At 43.0% G+C, this 24,674-nt stretch overlaps 1 protein-coding gene across 7 annotated transcripts in view; it reads right to left on the bottom strand.

Annotated features, from left to right (window-relative positions):
• Positions 1–608: 608 nt before the first annotated feature.
• The window catches only part of ENPP2 (ectonucleotide pyrophosphatase/phosphodiesterase 2), a 97,760-nt gene continuing 73,694 nt past the window's right edge, over positions 609–24,674 (bottom strand). For 2 of the 7 annotated variants that reach the window (XM_083186734.1, XM_083186733.1), the window contains exons 20-29: positions 22,861–22,917; positions 22,364–22,501; positions 19,444–19,580; positions 18,407–18,542; positions 16,858–16,935; positions 15,057–15,189; positions 14,144–14,297; positions 10,008–10,022; positions 5,329–5,382; positions 609–1,203 (exon numbers count right to left, since the gene is read on the bottom strand). In XM_083186734.1, the coding sequence (XP_083042860.1) occupies positions 1,033–1,203; positions 5,329–5,382; positions 10,008–10,022; positions 14,144–14,297; positions 15,057–15,189; positions 16,858–16,935; positions 18,407–18,542; positions 19,444–19,580; positions 22,364–22,501; positions 22,861–22,917 (1,073 nt within the window). In that variant the 3' untranslated portion in view covers positions 609–1,032. The remainder of the gene's footprint in view (positions 1,204–5,328; positions 5,383–10,007; positions 10,023–14,143; positions 14,298–15,056; positions 15,190–16,857; positions 16,936–18,406; positions 18,543–19,443; positions 19,581–22,363; positions 22,502–22,860; positions 22,918–24,674) is intronic. The other 5 variants (XM_083186735.1, XM_083186737.1, XM_083186738.1 and 2 more) reach the window with 5 other exon arrangements.

Raw genomic sequence — 24,674 nt, forward strand, 5'->3', positions numbered from 1 at the left:
ATTCTCCCCGTACTTGTGTGAGTTTCCTCCGGGTAGTTTAATTGTCTCCTAACAAATGAACCCTAGAATGTCTGTGTGTGCGTGTACATGTGGTAGGGAATATAGATTGTACGCTCCACTGGGGCAGGGACTGATGTGAATGTTCAAATAGTCTCTGTACAGCGCTGCGGAATATGTGTGCGCTATATAAGAAACTGTTAATAAATAAATATAATCTGAGCCAATGTTTGGATGTCACCATATAATCTTAGCCATGATTGGATGTCACCAAATAATCTGAGCCATGATTGGATGTCACTATATAATCTGAGCCATGAGTGAATGCCACCATATAATCTGAGCAGATGATGGAATTCCCCCCAGATAATCTGAGCCATGATTGGATGTCACCATATAATCCGAGTAGATGATTGAATGCCCCCCATATAATCCGAGCAGATGATTGAATGCCCCCCATATAATCCGAGCAGATGATGGAATGCCACCATATAACCTGTAAACTCTTTAATATTATGGATTTAATAAACCCCCAACGTTTTACTCCATTGGGTCTAGAACGTTACAATGTAACGCGGCTTGCAAACACTCCACAGGGAACACAGACCGGATTAAAAATGAACGTGTGCGATTTATTATTGACGGTTTCATTAATCCATACAACATAAATATGTTTGGTCACAATCTTCAGTTAATATAAGTCATTTTACCTACTCCGTTTCGCATTACTCAGTAAAAAGTCTACAAATATAGAAGCCATACACTAGAAAATTAAACTTCCCAGTGCAAGAAGAAATTCTGCAGCACTATTCGATAGCTCTGTGTACCAGCCTAGCTGCAGCGGAGAGAGACCGAGGCCTCTCAGACATCTAAATAACATTACTGGACAGATGACGTGTGCATGACATGTAGGATTACAATACTAATACATTTAAGTGTTCTGGTTTAAAAATTAATAAATACAACAAAAAAAAATAAACCGATATAAAAATATACACCACTTGAAAGGGGAGCCGGCAAACTGCATTGCCTGTGTTAGATCTCGCTCTCAAACGTATGCAAATATGTCTTTAGAGAGAGGATTTCTGTGTAGCTGCGATTGGTCTTCCGATAAAGGTCCAAACCGGTGATCAGTTCAATGTCTCGGATGCGGGCGGTGTGCATCTTAAGAAGCTCTTCCACCCACTTGGAGTCATCCTCGGAGTTCTGCAGGAGATAAATAGGTTTTGTATTAAAACACAAAATAAACAAAAAGCGGACTTTGCGTTGCATTCAGTAAGGGCAAAAATGGCTGGAACGGCATCTATTGCAAAGCGGATATTTACTGGAAGAGACCCCCACGTCTCCGTAGTGTACAATAGGCATGGATAACCCATTGTGGGCCTTTAGTGTTTTTTAAGCTAGCCACATGGGTGACGGATGACTGGCGAAACCTAACCCTTGCCCCTCCCCCCCTCCCCTGGCCTAACGCTAACCCGCCCCGATTACTTATTTACAAGATGCTGGCATCAGCATCCTCATCGAGGTCAGGATTCTGTCCCCAGTCTTGTGGCCGTAACTCAGGATGACCGAGTCAGTATTCGGACTGCCGGCATCCAGTCCACCAAGATGTTATTTACATCCCAGCCATATTTAATTAAGCAAGACAAAATATGCTCCTGCACAAGGCGTGATCAGATACCGATTGGCCAATAACTTGACAATCAACGTCAATTTAATGAGGCCAGATTTTTAGAGATCAGATTACTTACCCAGTTAAGTGGGTAGTTATCAATGCTTGGGCGGAGAGAAATTTGACAGTTAGAAAGTACCATCCAATCAGCTCCTGCCATTTTTCAAAAATAACTAGTAAATGGTAAGGTAGAAGCGGATAGGTCAGTGCTTTATCGCTCACAATTTTGGGGGGTATTAAATCCCGGCCGGGCGGAAATAACAGCCGAGAGTATTAAATCCCGACCAGGACTCACCTGCAACAGGTTAGTCTCCTTATGGAGGAGATTCTGTATGGTCGGAAACAGCCATTGGATTGTCGAATCCAAGGCCGTTTCCTACTATCAGCGCACGTTTCGCCGATACCGGGACTTTCCGACTGGCTGAATATATTCCGCCATTCCGAAGAATGGAACCCACATTGAATTGGTCAAATTACATTCCACCTAATAATGTCGGAAACGGACCCTATTCCCGCTCGGCGAAAATAGCGGCCAGGATTGAGCAATTTCAGCGTGTGCAAACGCCACAACAAATTAAAAGAAGATTTTTACCATTTTTTGATCTGGTTATATCCAAAAATATATATTATTCATCCAATTGGCCTATTTGCACAGCATCCAATATTCACCTGCTTTATTCAAAATTTACTGGTCATATTTTAGGTGGCTAATGAGACGTTTTGGTTTGCGGTGATGTCATTCTCTCTTCGGAGGGGTGTATGCTTGTGTATCCGGGTGATATATCTGCAGTGTCTAGATAGACAGTCAGTAGGTAGACAGCTAAAAGGTTAACAGGGTCAAAACCAGGGCAGCCGAGAGGGGGGTGGGAATCGGGTACTAATTAGCCAGGCCCAGGCTTGCTGGAGGGGCCCCGAAGGGTCCGACCCCTCCCTTCCCCCTCCGTCCCTCCTGGGTAGCAACAGCAGCACACACCTACAGCATGTGCTGTGCTGACAGCAGGCTCAGCATGAGTGTCTCACTGACAGCGTGAGAGGTCATGCTGAGCCTGCTGTCAGCACAGCACATGCTGTAGGTGTGTGCTGCTGCTGAGATTACAGTTTAGAGTTTTCTCTTTCACCCTCCTCTAAACATTTTGGGGGCGTGGCCTGTGTGGGAGGTGCCCACACCCCCACACTTAGGCCATGCCCCCAAATTTTTACCGGGGCCCAGAATTCCTCTCGGCTGCCCTGGTCATAACTTCGACAATCAAAAGGCAGGTGTAGACTATGGGCCTTATTTTGGTTCATTCTTTCTGACAAAATCCTTCTTAGATGGGCAAAACCATGTGCACTGCAGGGGGGCAGATGTAACATGTGCAGAGAGAATTAGATTTGGGTGGGGTTTTACTTCAAAGTGTGATCTATATTGCAGTGTAAAAATAAAGCAGTCAGTATTTTCCCTGCACAGAAACAAAATTACTCACCCAAATCTAATTCTCTCTGCACATGTTACATCTGCCCCCCTGCAGTGCACATGGTTTTGTCCATCTAAGAAGGATTTTGTCAGAAAGAATAAACCAAAATAAGGCCCCCATGTCCTTAGGACTTGCCCTAACTCTGGGAAATAAGCGTAACTCACAAGTTCCTGGGTAGGGGTGGGGCTAAATGGTGTGATTTAGGTCTTTCAGTCCTGAAAGCGTCAGCCATATAACCTGAAACGTGCTGCTTTACTTTCATTTTTACACCTATACCCCTTTCACATGGCAATTATAACCAGGCGAGGTGCAGTGTGAAAGCGCCAAAGTGAATAACCTGGGTTAAGCATTAAGGATTAAACACGGGTCAGACCCAGGTTCAGTGTGAAAAGGTGTGACCGAGGTTCAAATTCCCATTTCCGACCCGGGTTTGTGTTGTGAAAGCGGTATTACTGTATACTGCCAAGAATGTTTAAATGCTCTCAGTTGCATTGTAACCTTAATTGTCATAGTGCCTCCGACACATTCCCTTAACTGTGTTGATAAGACCATATTTTTGCAGCCATACCGGATGCACAGCCGGAAATACGCAATAGGCGGAAGTGACATGCGTTCCACTTACCGGAAACTGGTGCACAGCGTGCGTTCCAGCCGGCGGGGACCCCTTTACATTATCATCTCCTTGCGCTCTATCTATTAAAGGTATTTATTTGGTTTTTTATATGTTTAAGTATTATTATAGTTCTGCCTCCTACTATCAAATAATGAATGTTTATTTTTAAATACACACGTTCTCAGATGAATTGGATAATTGACTAATTATGTAAATGTGCATTTCCTGTTTGTGGGTATATAAACTCAGACCCACTCACCAAGTGCCATACCTTTGAGAAAGTCGTAATGCTACGACGAAACATGTTAGGCAGCACTTGCTTTATCTAACCATTGGACTCAGAAGGTTACTGGACATACTGCTATAAAATACTCCAAATATTTCTTGCTCATCCTGGGAACACACTGTTAGAAGTCACCCGGATTTCCACCAACAATTGGGACATTGCCATCAGCCCCTTGTGGATTACAAATGATCTCATCATCCTGAGGACATCTCCACATTCGGGAATAAGATCCTCCAGCGGTATTTAATTATCCGGCATGGTATGTGACTTCCATTATTGTATGGCTCCAAACCCAGTGGAATTAGCAAACACTATATTTTTACAGGAGTAGTATAAAGCAGCAGAACTCCAGCACTACCCAATTGATACGTTCTTTGTCTCCATTCAATATATTGATACACATGTAACCGATTTTAATATTTTATATTGTTATTGTTCCTGCATATATTAATTAAAAAAAATGTAATAAATTGTTCTATTGTACTATCCAATTGATCTACCCTAGCGCTCCACGTTTCTTTTTCTTTTGGCATATTGCGATACTGTAGCGACTAACACGGTACAGTTGGAGGCTATAATATGGTATAATTCCCATTGGTGACAGCATCCAGGGTGAGGTATTGTCATAGCTCTAGGGACATCACTATAGGAACAGAAGAATGAGTCAGATCCCTAAATGGAAAGCAATTGTAAATCTCCTATACTGAAAGTTACATATTTTGGAGGGGACTATGACACATCTGGGCACAAGCGCAGAAGAACGCAAGTGAGCCACAACACTGAACCCAAATATTTACTCATATGCATTGTTATCTGGCCAGACCTCCCCATTATCACTGTCACACAGGGCAGTTCCTAGCAAATGTTCTACCTGACCCCACTGCAGTGTCACCATGAGCTGCTTAATCAGCTTTATTATACATATATAAATATACGCTATGCATATGTTGAGAGCAAAGGCCATAGGCTTAAATGACGGCTGTGTCCATAGGTCCTGTTGCAAAGCAAGAAGATCACATTGAACATGAAACACAAAACCACATGGAGGAAGTTGTAGATACAGAGGATTAGCATGAGCGACCAGGGGCTGCTCCCGAGAGATGTCCCAACATCTGGTGCGGACAACATGAGAGGGCCGACTGGCAAAACACACAGGAGATAAGAGGAAATTGCTCCATGCTGGAGGTAGTGTTTAGTTACTTAATGACGACAAGGGGGTTTATTTTTCCTCTTGGATGTTGAAATGTCAGCAAAAGTTTAAGACAATCTTAATGAGGAACGAGTAAGAGGAGGAGACCATACTAACCGTCCCCTTTGACCTGACTTTAGAAGAAGAGCTCTGAGGACCAGGTCGGGCAAACTAAAAACAAAAAACAAACACAAAAAAAAAAAAGAAAAGAAAGAAAAAACACAAATAAAGAAAAAACAAACACAAAAAAGTTTTCTCCTCAAAAGCTTCACCTTGTACTTTTGAAGAGCGCATTTTCAGCATGCAACCGCACAACCTGGCCAAAATAGGTTAGAGATAACGCACAATCATCAGTTTTAAATCAGCCAACAGTTTAGTGTTGGCCCTAGCGTAACTAATAGTAACCCCTGCTTGCCCGGTGTGCAATACAGAGGTGTCCTCATACATCCGGCCTCAGTGCGCCGTGCCTGCTGTGAGTGACCGGCCAGGACCTGTACATTAAAGCTAATGTCGAGCGTCTTTTACCGCTGAAAATGTCAGGGACGCACAAGGAGACTTTGCTGAATAATGGAACACTCAACGGAACTTGTTTTGGAAAAAAAAAGCTGAGGTTTCTAGATTGTAGCACTTTGTGTACAGACTCAGAGACTCAGTCACACAGAGACATACAAGCTGCATCGGCTACATTGTAAGTAATGTAATATATGACACTTGTATATCTGTGTGCAACTGAGTCTCTGAGTCTGTACATAAAGTGCTACAATATAGCACTCATGCGCCCTAGTCACAACAGATCCCCCCACCCCCTCCTCCAAAAACGATGACCAAGAAGCTATAAGAGACTCACACGACCTGGCAGGCCAAGAGGGGCTGTTCAATTGACTGCAGCAAAGATCTATGAGGACACAGCTGTATGAGGAGAATTCCCAATAAACTCCATGTAAATGTAATCTCGTTGGTGGTGTTGAATACACTGAATAATTCTGAGCATTTAAGTGACCAAATAATGGAGAAGAAATTAGGAAAACGCAGGTAGATGTGGGGATTATTTCTAACCTACAGTATTATTAGCCAGGCTGTGCGGGGAAAGACAAGACTCTGTAACATGAAACACAACACATAAATTAAATTGCTTATAATTGGCTGGTTAACGATATTTGTGTTTTCGTAGTGTCAGTGTCTAAGGGACGTGAAACCAGAAACTCAGACAGAAAGCTATATACTGTTCGAATGCTCCTCATCCCCAAAGCCGCACATAAATGTTGCAGATTTTTAATAACAGCCTGGAATTTACCAGGTTGTCAGACAGATGACCAGGCCTGTCCAATCAGCTTCTGTCTGACAACAAGCTGGTGGTTTCAGGTGAAAATTCATTAGGCTTTCCGGGCTGGATAAAAGATCCACAATGTAGACTATGGCCGGGAAGGAGGACGGGATTCGCTCCTGAACTGTATCAAGGGATGGAATCGGTACATCTGTCAGAATGAACTTAGGTCTACAGTCATTAGGTCGACCCCACTAGGTCGACTGGCAGGAAGGTCGAACTGATTTAAGGTCAACATGGGGCAAGGTCGACATGACTTAAGGTCGAATTTGCATAAAGGTCGACATGAGGAAGGTCGACTGGTCATAAGGTCTTTTTTCACTGTTTTTTTTTTAACCGAATGTCGACACAGTCGACATGGACACAGTTGTCAATGAGAATCGGACCCTCGCATCGCTCGCAATGCTTCGGGCACGGTGGCTCGCTTCGCTCTCCACAGCTTTAATAACCTCCTCCACGCCCTAGTGGATGGTAGGGCATGAAATACCGCCTGTCGGCACATGTCGGCTCAAAAAACAGTGAAAAACCCCATGTCGACCTTATGACCAGTCGACCTTCCTCATGTCGACCTTTATGCAAATTCGACCTTAAGTCATGTCGACCTTCCTGCCAGTCGACCTAGTGGGGTCGACCTAATGACTGTAGACCTAAGTTCATCCTAATAGATGACCGCTTCCCCAAGGGATTTATGATTATAAAATCAGGTGTGAAGAATTTACTAAAAGCGGAGGAAACATATGGAAGTCATCCTTAAAATACTGGCAAATGCAATAAAAAAACCATGACTTCATCATTATTTTCTATATAAGGTAACATTACAGGTCATTAGGACGAATAAATAGGTGTGCTTGCCAATTTTCTCACCTATTGTAATTTGTGACAAATTCACTGGGCGCTCAGAGGGTTAAAGAGAAATTTACCCTCATCTGTCTGCTTCGTCCGCAGTTTTGTAATCGCTCCGTATTTTGGGTGACGTGGGATTAGAATTACGCGTTCACTTACTTCTGAAGTTCCCTTTCACACCCAGACACTGGTAAATAATCTCTTCTGAATGAACAATGAAACCAATCATAACAGGTTTTCAGGTTGATCCTGAAACGAGCCTACATCTGTGCAATTATAGATTTTATTCATAGCAGCGGGGATATTTGTAGACTCTTATTTGTGAGAAACACGCACAGTGGGGAGATCAAACCTCTTAAAGAGTGGAGAAGTGGAAATGTTGGGCCAAAGCAACCAATCAGGTTATGCCTACAAATTCTATCTAGATGCTGGTTGGTTGCTATGGGTAAATTCACTCTCTCTAAAGTTTGATACAATATTTCCTCCATAATGAGGTTAGTACTAACTGTGCATGTCCTATGTGGAATTTTAGTGAGGCAGAGGGGGGAATTCAATTGTTACAGCACCAGCAGCCAGCCAATGGTGACCAACAAAGCTATTCGATTGTTGCTCCATTCGGCGCGATTGGCTGGCGGTGCCGGCATTTCAGCTCACACCCTGTAAGGTGTGGTGAGCTCAAATGAGCGAAAAGTGACCCGGTTGAGTGGGACATTTCGTGTTACGCCATTAGATTAGTTGGGTTTAACTGCTTTACGCGGGTGTACTGGACCATAAAGAGTGCGATCGGCAACTGAATAACGCCCCATGATCTCCAGTCACTTTGGACAGAAAATAGGGGGGGTGATAACCAATTGAATTCCCCTCCACAGACTCAATAGAAGCCAAATAAAGTATAGGCGTCAATTGAATTTTTTCTGCTGCAGTTTACACAATTCAATTACCAGGGGGGGTGCCAGGATAATGACAACATAAGGTTATCCGTATCGTAGCTTCTCCATGAATTATACAGAACATAAACAGTCTTCCTGATAGACTGCAGGTGTGTGTGTGTGTATACCAAGGACATGTGACAAAACATACATGCAGGAAAGAACATAACACGGACACAGCAAGCACCATACAAAAGTCACAAGACAAGGCTTAGAATAGAGAGGAAGCAGAACAAACATGTACAGGACCAGCGCCGTATTCTGCAGTCACTAATTAATGCCATGCACTTAGTATTATGACGTGCCAGGATTCCCAGTAACTCTATACATGCAATGGCTGTTCAGGGGTGTGATCTAATTATGAAAACATTAGGACACTTTCTGTAGGATACAACTGCCAGAAAGGGTGGAGAAAGAACATTTGGGAGGGGCAATCCCTGTTTGTAAGGAGGGGGGGGGCGCATTTTTCACCACTTAAGTGAAAAATGGATAACGGAAAACAGGTGAATGAAAGAGATGGGCAAACAGTTAAATACTTTAACGCTAGAAGTTCTTGCTTTGTGTGTATTGTGGACCATAATATAGAATATATGCCATAGTAACTTGTTATATAGTCCAACTTTTGTATTAAATAACTCAGGCCCTATGGAGTGTATTCAATTAAAATCGGAGCCATACCGCCATGCATTTGTCGGAATGGATCCAACAATACCTATTCAATTGTGAGCATTCCAACCTGTTGGGGAAAAAAAAAAATCTAAAAAATTAAAATAGGTCGAATCATGGATTCGACTTAAAAAAAAGTCGAAACCCGCCATTTTCCGACAAAATGCAGTTTTCGACTCTAATTGAATAGACTCCTATGTAGTGAAAGTGCTTGGTGTCACGCATGGAGTGGACAGTGATTGGAACACCAATCGCTCACCCGCCTATAAATCAGAATTGACTGCATCTACGCAACCGTCCTCCGCTGGCCAACGCAGCCGTCATTACATTATCAGCATTGGCGCCAGCCTCATCCTTGGTGTAGGAGATTTCAGATCTCAATTTAAGATCAACCCGGTGGGAACTCAGGGGCAACAACTTTGTGGGGGGGTCCCACAAGTTGAATTGCTGGCAAAGCCCCTCTCCCGTGATGACCCATGTAGGACGGCATCAGACTGCCAGTGATTTGTATTAGTTTCCTTATAGATGCCAGTTGTGACTCCTAAATATCAAGAAAAGAGAAGCGGTAAAGCCGCCATGCGCAAGGTAAAAAGGCTTCTAGACGTTTGGAGACCAGAGGGGCCCGTTAATGTACTGCCACGATGCACCGAAGACCATTCTATGTATGGATATCGGAAGTGTTAATGTACTAACAATGTGGGCGCAGATAATAAGAGAGAAAGCAAGTTTCTTTTTTTCAGTTACGTTCCAAAAGAAAAAGTTGGTTTTAGTAAAATGTTAGAGCAATGTCCGTTTGGCGCACAATGGGGTAAATTTACTAAGATGGGAGTTCTATTGGAGATAGGAGGTTGCCCATAGCAACCCATGGTCAACATCTTATCTTCAATATAACTCCCAACTTAGTAAATTTTCAAGGTCTATCCACCGCTGCTTTATAGACTTACCTTTCCCAAGTCACCATTATTACACTTTTCTCAACAGTATATAAAAGAAAATTTTATTTTTGAATTTTTTTTCAAAGCCAGATTTCTTACCCGTCTCTTCTTGCTCTATTCTTGCATTGGGGGCAGGAGTGAAAATGTAATCACAAACACAGATTTATTTCTAAGACAGATGTACAGGCGTCGCTGGCAGATCTACTTTATAGAACAGATGAGTACTGCGGGCACACATATACAGACACACACGTATAGACACACACAGATTCCAGTATTGCACAAGACAATGAATTGAGCACTTTTCAAGGAGGTTTATAGATGCTAATCCCCAATTTTGTGAAATATTTACTGTAAACTCAGGGACTAGTAAAAATAGTAGAAGCGTCATTTGAGTTCTTTGTACAATAATTAGTTGTATGAGAATAAGCTACATACTGAAAAAAAAAACAATTCACGTAAAATGTTTTTTTTTTTTTAAATGCTCTTAAGCAAAACATAAAAGTCTTCCGATAGACAACTGAGGTCTCTGCTAAAATGATTTACTTACAATAAGTATACCATCAGCATCCTGGAATCTGTGTAACAATACATCTTAAATCGGTAAACGGTCTTTCGGTTGACAAGTCTTAAGGTCGACATGCATTGTGTCAACCACCGAAGGTGAACACATGGAAACATTCGACATGGCTAATGTCAACAGGGTCGATAGGTCGACAGTCATACAGGTTTTTTTGAGACATGTGCCAACAGGCGGTATTTCATGCCCTACCATCCACTACAGAGTGAAGGGAGATTATAATAGTGTGCCAAGACACCAATCCCGATCTGGTCTCCATGTAGACATTCGGGACATGAAAAAAAAACAAAAAATTGAAAAACCCATGTCAAAATTTTGACTGTCGACCTAATGACCCTGTGAACCTTAGCCATGTCGACCTTTTTTCATGTGTCCACTGAGGCCTGTCGACCTTAGTTTGGTCAACCTAATGAGCCACACCCCTTAAATTATTATTTGCACTTTGCTCATGCCACCGTGCCTGATTATAGAAACCCGTTTTTTCTGCTCCTGTAAAAATAAGGGACTTTTATAGAAATCTACAATTCCACTGATAAGACTGTAAGGCGCATTCACAACGCACTCGACAGGCCACCTGGTCACAGTACCTGTTACCACCCAATCTCCCCAAAGTATAGCTGTTGTGAAACTACACATCCCAGCATGCCTTGCAATAATTATAGCATTACCTAAATCGCAAAACTGTGGCAAGGCATGATGGGACTTCTAGTTTCTAACAGCTGGAGGACTATAGTTTGGACATGCCTGATTGAAAGCTTCAGAAATGGTGCATTTAGTCCTATTTATGGGTTAAATTGTGACACTGGGGAGCACAGAGCTACTACAGCTCTTCAAAAAAAGGGATAAAAAAATAAAATAAAAAAGAAAGATTATGTTCTAACTCAGTGGTTTCCAAATTCGGTCCTCAAGGACCCCCAATAGTGCACATTTCCCATATCTCCTCACAGATACACAAGTGAAATAAATAGCTCCATCCATGGATATTTTAAAATGTATCAATGAGTAATTAGTACACCTGTGAACTGTTGGGGGTACTAGAGGACAGAGTTTGGGAACCACTGTTCTACCAGTTAAATCCTGTTCTTGAAAACCACAGGGAACACAAGCTTCACACTGGGTATTGGTGGTGAGATGTAGTCTGGGCACCAAACTGTTACATTTTTTTCCCAGCATCCCAAGCTCCCTCCTCCGTATACCCTGTCCCAGCCACTAGAGGACCAGTTGCCTTAACAGGCTCAAGTAGTGGAGGAATAAGGAAGACCTGAACACACTTCAGATCAAAGCACAACATGGAAGAGAAAAAGGAAACGGTAAGAGTGCAAAACAAACCAAAAGGTGCCATACCTACTGGTTTATCAGGGTAATTTTTAGCAAAAAAATAAATACCCAGACAAAAAAAAAAGGTCTTTCATGTACGTCAGCAAATGAATACAGTGTCCAAGGGCTCAAAGGAGGAGTCCAAAGAGCCAAATATAAGATCCACAGAGCCACAGTGGAACAGAGGTTGCACATAGAGAACACCCTTCAGAAAAGTCCATACCAGCACAATCTGCCGATGTAAGAGAACAGAAATGTACCTTTATGGAACAAATGAAAAAGGCCTAAATCCAGACCAGCCTTTAAGAAAGGCAGGACTTGCAATATGAGGAAAGACCTGGGTTGTAGCCTTGAGTTGAACGCCAGTTAAAGTATGTTCTCTGGTGACAAATCCTGGCAGAGCAAGGCTTCCTGACATTAAGCATGGTACAAACCAACCTGGAGAATCCCTTCTGTCTCAGGAAGGATGTCTCAAAGCAAAATGGTCCAGGATCAGATGGAAGTATGAGCCCTGAGACAAAAGATCCACTCTGAGAAGAAGGTGTAGCAGAGCATGAATGGAGAGACCCAGAAAATGCATGTACCAAACCATGCCAGCTCTCCCAAGCCACACACCAACCATGAAACATCTCATGACAAGTCCGCCACCCTCGAATAATTGCATCAGTGTTGAGCAGGACCCAGTTTTGGATCCAAAAAAAAGAGACAGTATTGTCCAGGGAGGACCAGTGGAGCCACCACAAGAGCGAGTGACAGACCTCTGAAATCTGAATCAAGTAAGGTCACTAAATTAAGCATCTGCTGAGATGGACTGAAGGTGGATTTCTGCCAAATGATGATCCACTTGTGAGACTGGAGTAAGTCCACTGTAAGGCGAATGTGATCCTTTACCCCATCCATAGACTGGGTCAGAAGGAATTGGTCATCCAGATAAGGCAGACGTTTGACCCCACTGCATCGTAGATATGTTTCCATAACATTCGTGAAAATATGTGGAGCCGTGGGAAGTCAACATCGAAAAGCCTGAAAATGGAAGTGTTCCAACCATACTACAGACCTGAGGAAGTGCTGCCGACTTGTAGATAGGCATTCAGGATATCTAGGGAGGCCATAAAAATACCCCAGTTCCAGAACCAGAATGATTGAGCGAAGACTCTGCAAAACTTTACATCCCAAAGGTACCTGTTGTGAATGAGTAAGAAAGAGCCACCCGGCTTTTGAGCCAGAAAGAGATAGGCAAAGAAGTCCAGGCCTCTCTGAGACAAGGGAAACGGGGATGATGACAATTGGGGCCAGAAGTGAGCTGATTGCATCCTACAGTGCTTAGGCATCTCTGGATTTAGTGGAAGGCCTGTAGAAAATTTTTTAATGTGGAAGTTCCCAAAAGGTTTGGGCCTAGCCTTCGGAAACCACATCTCTGACCCAGGCATCCGTCATAGTTGCCATCCACACATCAGAGAAAAAAGCTGCACTACTTAGAGGTTTCCCATGTAGCAGCAAACCCTGCCATGCGGAGAACTGGTCAGTCATCTTGGTAGGAGAATGTCTGGTGGACCAGGTCTATTCTGGACTTGGTGCCCTTGGTGGAAGAACCCTGGACAAACTCTTGACTTTGCTCTGTGAAAGAAAGGACGACCAGGGGGCTACCGGAAGAAGAAAATCCACCATATCTACAATCTTCTTAGAGTTATTACCGGAGAACCAGGTATGAAGACAAGCTTCTTTCCTGGCTACCACAACAGAAGCTAACACTTTAGAGGTTAGAAGACCTCTGTCAATGGCCATGTTACAAAGAGGCGCCTGTGGACACCAGAAAGGTCTACCCAAGTGGATGCAATACAGTTTAGCTCCCACATTAGAATAAATCACCTTGAGGAAGTTTTCTGGTTTCCTATCCCTTGGTTCCTTAAGGCAGGCCATGTTAGGGACAGGAAGGGTAGTCGGATTTGACTAAATAGGTGATGTGATCATCTAACGGAAAAAGAAAGTCTGCCTTTTAAACAATTGGCACTTTAACAATATCAGCAGAATCACCAGAATTCCGGGACTGCCTGCAGCTTTATCACATCCATCAATTACCTGTTTTGGCCACAAACACAGAGGAACGAGTCTCATACTTTCAATTTTCAAAAAATGTATACAATGTCCAGTCCATAAAACTTTTTTACCCCCCATGTGACGCGTTTTACAGCCTTTTGTCATCAGTGGCGGAGAGGTTATAAATGTCCCTCTAGCATTCCTAGAGTCAGAAAATACACATAAAACCCCAGGACCGTCCTACAGGATTTGCACAGAAGGGGAACCTATTCTCATAGCAACAGATAAAACATTCACTTACATTGCAGCTTTCATCGTTGTCCGGTCGGTGTGGGATGATGAAAGACATGACGGATAACCTGCCATCGCAGTTATCAGCTGTTTGGGTTTGGTCCAGACAGCTGGTTATAATGAAGAAGTAATGTGTCGGGACTGGGATGGATCCATCCACAAATCTGGGGGTAAGAACATAAAATATATCATTCAGACATTTTTCTTTCTAGTGGACCTACTATATATAACTTACCTGTGCACACAATACCTCTGATGTGCCATTAATATAACACCATACTACAGTATATACTGGATTATGATATATACAGAATCGTGAAATTGGTCAACATGGCTAAGGTCGACAGAGTTGGAAGGTCGACAATGGGAACATTGACAGTGAAATCGCTGACATGAGTTTTTCACTAATTTTTTTTTTAACCAACATTTGCCGACAGGCGGGATTTCATTCCCTACCATCCACTAGGGCGTGGCGGGAGAATAAAACTGTGCGCCAAGCACAGCGCGGCATCATGTCCAAATGATGGTGAGTACGGTGAACCATGTGAGGGGACACGGTACACTTGGATGGTGTCTATGTAGACTATGGCAACATTCGGGACAAAAACGTGAAAAAGGCATGTCGACCTTTTGACTATCAACCTAATGCTTGTGTCGAACTTCCAACTCTGTGTTGACATAATCCCTGTCGACCCAATGCATGTCGGCCTAAATTTGGTCAACCCAATGACCCATACCCATTCCACCATGCAATTTACCAATGATTCTCTGTTCATTATAAAGTTATAGAGAGAAATTCTATGTCACATGGGATGTTGCTCCGGGCAACCAATCAGAACCTTATTTATTTAGCACCATCTCATTTGAAATAGAACTAAAATTTTTACACATTTGAAAGGGAAAATTATTTAGTAACCTCTTACGTTTTTATTTTGTCTGCGGTGTCATATAAACCGTCGTAGTCATAGTCGAAGACCGGCCCAGCGATTACGTTAACGCCATTCCTTTCTGACGCGTACCGTTTCACCAAGACTCTCTGAACATAGTTCCAGATCTCTGATAAAAAAAAAAATAACCGTATACTTATTTATACATTAAAAACAAAGTAAGTTTTTATTTCAAAGAATATGCGCCATCGTCTATGTATTACTAGCAGAAGGACACATTTTTACGAGTGACGTTTTTATGATGCCGTTGTATCAGCAGGGCACATTATATAACAAATTAAAAGGTCTTGGTCCATAATTTTAAAGTTGTAATTAATGGCTTTGTTTTACAGTATGTGGCAAGACGCCCACCTGCCATTTACAATGCATCACCGTTGTGCTCTGGAAACTGTGACAGTTGGTGACCTCTCCCTGTGCACCTGTTGGCTGACTTGGGACATGTAACTTGCTGGGTAGTCTGGGAAATGTGACAGTTATTTGCAGCCACCCACTAAGTAGGGATTTTTCCAAATTCGACTCATAAAGGTGCTAAAAAAAGGTAAAATGATCCCTGGTAGTTTTTGTGATTATGAACAGTGTCCCTCATTTTACAGTTTTGCTCTAATAGAGCTGCAATATATCGTTGATATAGGATTAAGTTGCACAGCAAGATTGTATAAATCCACTGACTGCAGATGGATTTAACCATGAACATTAATCATCATAGATAAATTGTTGCAAAAAAAAAAAAAGATGTTGCAAAACGCACAAGCAACTTTTGCAGATTAAAATGATATGCTACTAGGGTTACCACCTAGTCCCTTTAATTCCGGACACATGTTAATTACACAGGTTCTGTGGCAGTTTAAAATCAGGTGAAGTGGAGTCTTGAAGTCAGCCAGCCACGGAACCTGTGTAATTAATATGTGTCCGGAATTAAAGGGACTAGGTGGTAACCCTATATGCTACAGTACATGCCTATATTCTGTGTCTGACCGCGTATGTATCTACTGTAATTCCAAAATGCTACACTGTACAGGGGTTTCCAGGAAAACACCAACTTGTGCATTTTGTATGCAGACACAGCTGCAGTCTCACAGAGAATATAGTTATGAAGCATATTGTTTTAATCCACAAAAGCTGCTTGTGTGATTTATTTGCATCCCCTTAAGAAGCAGATGCATTTTAACAAAAAATGTAGACTGAAAGGACGGTCAGCGTTACCAAGTCATGTGGTGCTCATGTATGTAGACACTTCCTAAGCTAGCGGTAGACACTCTGATCAGTGTATGTGTAAGCACACTCACTGCGGGTGACATTTATCAGAGCTTGGCAGAGATAAAATTGGAGAGAGATCATTTACAAACCAGCTGGTTTGGTACTTTATCTCTCTCCAAGTTTTCATAAATCTAATCCTGTGACCTTGCACAATACACATTTGGAATTGCTAAGACCCATAGGGCAGGATTTTTACCGCATTTCTGTATTCTCTGTTGGGGATGAGGTCAAAATCTCGGCAGTCGGAATCCTGACGGTCAAAATACAGACGCTGGAATCCTGACCGCTGCAATGCCGGCACTTTCTCCCTCTATGGGTGTACACAACACCCATAGAGGGAGAATAAAATAGTGTGCCGAGTGTAGCGATCCACGGCCCCCCCTTGCCAAGTATGTCCGGACAAGACCCCACATTATTCACCAGATTCTAGTTAAGGCTAAAAAGGAATAAAATATTAAACACAGGAATAAGAAACCACTATGAATAATAAAAGGCATGCCTGTTCTCTATGGTCACTTACTTTTAAAAGCAGGATATATGGGGATGATATTTGTGATGAGGAAAGCATCATATTTGGCTTCTGCGGAGGAACTTAATTCTGAAAAAAAAAAAATTTTTAAATTAATATAAATTATTATATTTTTTTAAAATGTGAGCAAAACGGAGGCCGCGTGATCAGAACTGACCCGTGATGACCAGTAGTAACTGTAAGCAGTAACACGATCTGTACATTAGTCCACTACCCCTACTATAGTACATAAGGGATGAATCGGGATGGGATCACATGCGCCTGTTTGGTATCTGGTTAAAAGTGTCAACTTTGACAAAATGTAGATATGGAAAAGGTCGACACAAGCAAAAAAAGTTGACCCATGCAAAAAAAAAATTGACCGGTGAAAAAAGTCAACCTGCGTTTTTCACTTTTTTTTATTATACTTTGTTGAAATTTTTCATGCTTTAAGATTACCGGAGACTCCAATTGTATGGTGAAGTGAGTGATGCACCTGGTCCTAAGCTTGCTGAGCTATACTATTTGGGGGTCCATGTCGACATTGACACCAAACACCATAAAATAAATGAATTTAAAAAAAAAATTGTGGTTGACCTTTTCCAGGTGTCCATCTATTGACCTTCAACGTTTCCACCCACACCTGGCTGTTCTCCTCAGAGTCTTATCTCCCATATCTCCCACCCTGATCTTAAGGCCCCCATACACTAGCCGATTTTGGTCCGATTTCGGCCAGATCAGTCGGATCTGGCCGAAATCGGACCAAAATCGGCTAGTTTTGATGTCCCCTCAGATCCGATGCGCGGTCCCGTGCGCATCGGATCTGCGTCGGGTGGTCGGACCTGCTGCACGTCCGACCACCCGACTTGGGACCTAGTGGGGTGGCGCGGCGGTGGAGGGAGCAGGGGGGGGCTGGGGACGCTGCGGGGGACACAGGCGGCATAGAGCCAGGCAGGGGGAGCCGGCCGGGAGCTGTCAGTAATGAATTAAATAAAAAAGCCCATACAATGAATGGGCGGCCTGTGATTGGCTGAGCGCTCTTTCAGCCAGTCAGCAATCTCTCACACATTGAGCAAAGAAATTTACAACAACTGGACTTGCAGTGTAGGAAACAAATAAACCAGGGCCCCAACCACCCCAAACCCCAACCAAGCTCCTCCATGAAGAGCCCTTTTTTGTATGAATTACATAGAACGCCATGAACTGTCCCTCCTGGTGTCTCTGACGCCAAGACCACCGGCCCTCCTAAATGCTGCTCACTTTATCTCCTCCGAGACCAGTGCCGTTAGACCTGCCCTCACAGATAAGCTCGTCTGTTGCCATTTTATTCGAAGGAGCCCCCAAGACTTCGTTGCCTGGGGCCCTACAAGCCCTAACAGGCCCTGGATGCCCCTTAACCCACCGCTCTGCAAACACCCATATTATCTTCAAGCATGGTGTTCCCCACCTCTGCTCTCTCTTAGGAAATCATCCCATCTACTGGTACGGACAGACAATGCTTAAACAGAGACGGTAAGAAAAGCCGCACGCGTATGACTCAAGATGCAGGGACAGGACTCACGCGGTGGGAACAGAAATCCATAGGACATCTGCTTATCTGCCTTGTAAGCGGAGCAGCTTTGACTGTTGCCAGGAGAGACGCGGGGATCCAGTCTTACGCAGGTTGATAAATAATCCGGGATGCCAGATACTTCAGCCTGCGACAATAATAAATTGCATAATTTGATACAGAGTATTTTACCGGCGGCGTATAACTGTTGGCGTGGATCGGTGACTTTTAACCTCTTTCAACTTGCGGCACACCAAACAAGATTTTAAAATTGCCAAGGCACACAATTAGACCCCCACAAGGAAAAAACACATTGGTCCCCCCTGGGAAAAAAAAAAAAACATTGGCCCCCATATGAAAAATATTCTGGTGCACATCATTCTGGGCTGTTGGAGGTTAAATTAATGAAGATCAATGAAAACAGAAGACAAGGGGCAAATGGAGGACAATAAGGTGTTTAACCCTTTGAGCGCCAAGTGAATGTCAATAGAGGTGTCAAAATTGCCAAGCAAACATTTGTATTCATCATAATGACCGGTAATGGTTACCTTATATAGGAAAGATCATCTTTTTACACAACACTTTTTATTTGAATTTATATAACAAATGTGAGCGGCTTTGGCATTTTTAGCGGGTATTTTGCCCATCTCTCAGGAAGATTTTGGCACTCAAGGGTTACACAGTCGGAGACGTTTTCTGGTTGCTAGAGATTTATCTGTTTTGATTTTTATTGGACAAATTCGCAAACCTTTTATTTGCGCATCAGTGAGGCCATGGTGTGACCCCGCCCTTGTGGGAGTGTCAATGCGGAGTCAGGGGAAAGGGGAGGCGGTTCTCCTTGCTCTGTGCGCACTGTGGAGCATTCAGCGGCCCACAGTTACTTAATGGTTTGGGTTAACCTGGAAACTATGGATTTTTGTAGCCCCCATGATAAATGACAGCTAAGGCTTTAAACCTATTCCCGACATATATGGTTATTTCTTTATAGAAGACTGGGGGTTGAAGGAGAATATCAACCGCTAGGCGTCTTATGACAAATGGCCACTGACCTGCTTCAAAACGGTATACGATGTCCAGAGGGGCATCAGCAAAGCTTCACTGTAGGCGCTTACAAAGTCACTGTGATGCAATAGCGTATACTTGGTCTTAAACAGCACTGCCGGTCTCCCGTACAAGAGGTTCTTATCTGGAAACACAGGGAGATCCCAAGCATTGATGAACAGGAACATACAGTCACCACTTAAAAATAATATTTTTTTTTTCTGTGTGGCAATTGCAATAAAACCAATAAATAAAAATAATATTTAAATAGCTTGAAATCCTCGCACTCGCATCCTTACTGGAGGGAGAACATACATGATGTTGAAACGGGAACATGATAGAAAACGGGAGACTTAGTTGGTTAATGCAATGGTAAGCAGGGCATCCAGTTTAAGCCTTAGCCGGTGCCGGATTACCAAATAGGCAGAGTAGGTACCGGCCTATGGGCCAGCACCGTTTAGAGGCCCCGTGACAATGGATCAAAATAGTACAGATTTGATCTTGAAAGATCAAGACAATCACACTTTATTCAATTCTTTCCAAAAGTAAAAAAAAAAATCAACTCAAAGAAGAAAAACAAAACATTACACTAAAGACTCAATAGTGTAGTCATGTACCCATTAACAACTAAGGGGGGTATTCAATCAGCTGTGACCTGGTCCCATTCTCGGCCGGCTTGGCGTCAGCTCGGCAGGCGGGATTCAATGTCTCGTCTGCCAAGCGCCGAGCTGTGGCCAGGAGCTCGCCAATTCCTGGTCGTTCTTGGTAGAACGTGCCCGACTGCTTGTAAAGTTGGGTATGTTCTAGCGAGATCCCTGTTCAATGCTGTTGGGGAAGACAGCATTGAATAGGGCCCTGCCGCTATTTCTCCCCCGTCGGGAATAGCGGCGGGAGATTGACTACCCCCTTACAGTGCATAAATGGAGAGGCATCAGATGCAGAACCGGAGGTCCTTGAAATTTCTACTGCCTAGGTCAGCGTTTAATCCGGCGCTGGCCTTAGCGCGCACGCACATACACAACATAAAAACTTTTGGTTCCAAATGTATACATTTTCAAAAACTTATTTAAAGTTAACACAATGCTGTAGAATTATGGTTTGCAGTCACACCGAACCACTGTAATCATTTTATACCACAAGGTATAGGGGTTGCCAAATTGAGTCCTCAAGGCACCCTAACAGTCTAGGTTATGATGATACCCATGCTTAAGCACAGTACCTCGGTCAGCCTGGTTTAAGCACCCGTCCAAGACAGTATTGCATCACAGGTCACATCTACTAATAATGACCTCATCCACGACGAGATACGACATGTGATGTAATACTTTATATTGCAGCAAGAACTGGACGTATGTATTTTATCAGTTTTTTTTTTTTTTATCCAGAAGAATAATGGTTCTTAAAATATAGGCAACTAAATACAAGGCGTTTCTGGGAGGATACGAGGGAATGAGCCACAGCAGGACAGAGGAATCAGCCTGTAAAGAGCTTCTGCGCTACATAGAAAAGCAGATGTGGTCAATCAGAAAAGCAATAAATCAGATGTACACAGTTGGGCAATCACCCACGGCGACACTTATAGTACATAAAGGACCTATTCTAGTGAACCTGGGACTATACCAGAGGTTCCCTAACAGTCCAGGTTTAACGTATATCCATGGTTAAATCAAATTAAATGATGTATCAAAGGCCACCTGTGACCAGCATGGATAATCTCAAAACCCGGTACTGTTGGGGTGCCTTGAGGACCGTGTTTGGGAGCCTTTGACCTATACTAGACCTCATTGGGCAGCTTATGAATATGAGAACAATTGCAACAAGCCATAAATAATGAACGTTGCTGCATCTTAATGTATAGGCACACTGGGCAGCTGCACGGGGACCCACAATTCTAGGGGCATCCAAGTAGCTGGTGGTCACACAATGAAAGCAGTCACGCCACATCCTCTACCAGCCTCCCAGCCAGACAGTGAGGGGCAGTCAGCATGCTGTTGGCTGGATGACTAAGGCTATCCACCAATCAGTGCCGACAGCCATACACTCTGTAGAAGCTTGTGGAGAGACGGCGCAGGGCTGCTGGGAGGGAGCATGGATTTTTGGGATTCTGTGGATGAGTGTTGGGGCCCCCAGTGCATTGTTTTCCCAGGAAATACCATGCTGTTAAGACACACCTGGGTAGCTGTAGAGTCCTGGGGAACATTTATCTGGATCAGAGTCATATTAATAAAATAGGTGTTTGCGTCTACACAAATACCCGGCAGGACTGGTCTCCACTAACTACGGACTTAACCGCAAGGAGAGGCCGGAGAACAGGACACAAAGCAACGTGACATCTCAGCATATGCTCCAAACAAATAGGTATGCATCCGCAATGCACTGGAAATCAATTGTTCCATAAATAAATCAAATATCTTAACACATCATGTAAAAAATAAAATAAAAACACTGCTAAAAAAATAAATTTTAAAAATGATTAACTTATTTTGTCTGCTTATTATTGCTTTCTCTTTGAATAGTTTAAAAAAATATATATATAAAAAAAACACAATAAAAATACACAATAAAAACAATTAAAATAAAAAAAACAATAAAAAACACACAATAAGAAACACAACAACAAATAAAAAAAAAACAATTTAAAAAAACACAATTTAAAAAAACACACACACCGATATCTGACCTATTGATTTTTTTTTTTTTTTAAATAAAAATCAAATAGAACGGACTGTTGCTGGGCACGTAGTAGCAGCAGGGGATGGTGGTGGTGTTCCAGCCGGTCAGAAACTGCCATTATCACTTGTGGATGCAGAAAATGAAAGGATTGAAAAAGGATGGAGGAATTTTGTGTGACAAATGCAAATGGGGTGTTAGTTTTATTTGGGTTGAGGAGCTGGACAGCCATGAGAGGGCTTTGGTTGAAGGGCTCACCAGCACTGAAAGATAATCCTGGGGACTCCGTTTGCTGCCTTTCCCATGAAGCACTTACAGCGGCCTCTTCTGAGCTGCCGCTTAAACTCTCTAAGAGTGCAGACCCTTCCATCCCATCCTCAGCAGGCATGCCTTTGGCTGGTTGGCCAATTGTTGGAAAGAGAAAGATTCATTAATGTGTCGATCCTCTATCTTCACTGACAGATAAGACACGACAGGACAGACACACTTAATGGGTTGCGTTGCACAATGAAACAAGGGGGTTGAAGTAGGAAACAGTGAAAAGAGGAAAAATGGACCTCTGGAAAGTGACCCAATCAGCTTCAAGGCAGCATTTAACAAGTTCATTCAATGAAATGTTGGTGCAAGCTGATAGGTTGCGATGGGCAACTTATCCACTGATCCACTTCTTCACTGCTTGACATTCACCCCCAGAGTCGGTTGTAGGGACAATGACGAATGACTGTTACATCTATAGGAATAATGAATACACAAACCTGGGTTCCTTGATGGCACCTCCTTAATTTCATTGCTAAGTTCGTCTACTGTTACATCTGTCAACACAAACAAACACAATTACTGCAATTAATGATGACAAACATATGGTCACAGCTCTGTGATAATCAGATCTACAATACAACAGCTTCCACAACAAATTAACACTTCGTAGCAGAGAACAGGTCCACTTGTAAGTTCATTTTGGGAGCCAGAATCTAGACACCACAAATTAATTTCACTGCAAATAAAGTAAAATGTGAACGCCATTTCAAACCAGTCCCTGCCCCAAAAGGAGCTTACACTCTAACGCACTATGATTAATGTACCAGTATGTTTTGGTAGAAGGAGAACATACAAACTCTGCACACATGCTGCACTGGGTGCAAGTGAACCCATAGCTATAGAACAGCAATGCTAATCACCAAGTCAACCAACTTAATGTTGCAAAAAAAGACGTTGAGTTTTCGATATCGCTCAAGCCTTAGACCTACAGTACTTCAATCTGCCCTTTCATTGCAAATATGTGCCAAGTACAGACTATAAAAAATAAACTTACCAACAAACAACACATCAATGCAGCAGAAACGACACCCAATAAATGTGGATGAGGTCATACGGTGTTACGGTGGAGGTCATCTCCGATACAGTGATATGCAATTTCATTGGCTGGTAAAAATCATTTGTTTGTTTTCAAGAATTAAAGTATCAATGTAACTTATTTCCATTAGACAAGACGGGTTGCACCCGGGATTTTGTACCCGGGTGCGACCCAGCTTACAAACACTTTTCCACAAGTCTCGCGACCCAGCATAATGCCATGCGGGTGACGTCATCAGGAGGCGGGGCCGGGGTGGCTTTTACATTGCAGTAAACTGAACATGGGTCGCATCGACCCGGGTTACCCGTTTCCATTGCCCCTGGACCCTGGAGCATCCCAGGTCCAACCCAGGTAACTACCCAGGTTGGAGTCCCAGATCAGGCGACCCGGGATTTTTCCTTGGAACGCATTTCCACTAGCGAAAAACACGGGTTGATGCACGGTTTCATGCAAAATCCCAGGTTATTTTTGCTAGTGGAAAAGGGGTATAAGTGGCTTTAATTACAATTACAGGGTAATTTACGGTCATATAAAACATTTCTGATAAACAATCATTATACAGGAAATTAATGAACTTATAGTGGCTGCAAACCATAATGTTACATCGGATGAGAGGTAATTGAAGACCCGTCTATGGACTAGAAGAAATTTGATCTACATCATCCATGGGGATCATTCACTCAAGCCCCCAACTTTCAGTAACGGAGGGGACCTGGGGAGTTTGGTTAAGCCTTCTTTACATGTAATCCTGATTAGACAGATGAGTGACACACGCAGACTCACCAAGGCGGCGGAACAGAATACAATAAATTCTGATCTAGATCTATGCTAATCATCCATTTACGAACATCCTGGACCGTGGTTCTCCAGACAGTGCACGTTTTCTAGGTCCCCACATAGAATCACAGGTGTAGTAATTAGCCCCACCTGTGGATCTTTTAAAATGTGTCAGCGAATAATGAGTGCACCTGTGCACTCGCAGGATGACCTGGAAAATGTGAACTGTTGAGGGTCCTTGAGGACCGAAGTTGAAAACCACTGATCTAGAAACCAGATTTAGGTCAATCCGTCGCAAAATGGAGCCTAGATGCTCATACAGATAGGTGTATTCTATTACATAATGGCAAATAATGAAACTTGGTCTACTAGGATACACAGGTAGTCTAGAGATACATAGGGGTCCTCAGGGGCGGAGCCTATGATCCTGAGGACCAA

The sequence above is a fragment of the Crinia signifera genome, chromosome 5 (genome assembly GCF_055691185.1).
Source record: "Crinia signifera chromosome 5, ASM5569118v1, whole genome shotgun sequence".
NCBI lineage: Eukaryota > Metazoa > Chordata > Amphibia > Anura > Myobatrachidae > Crinia > Crinia signifera.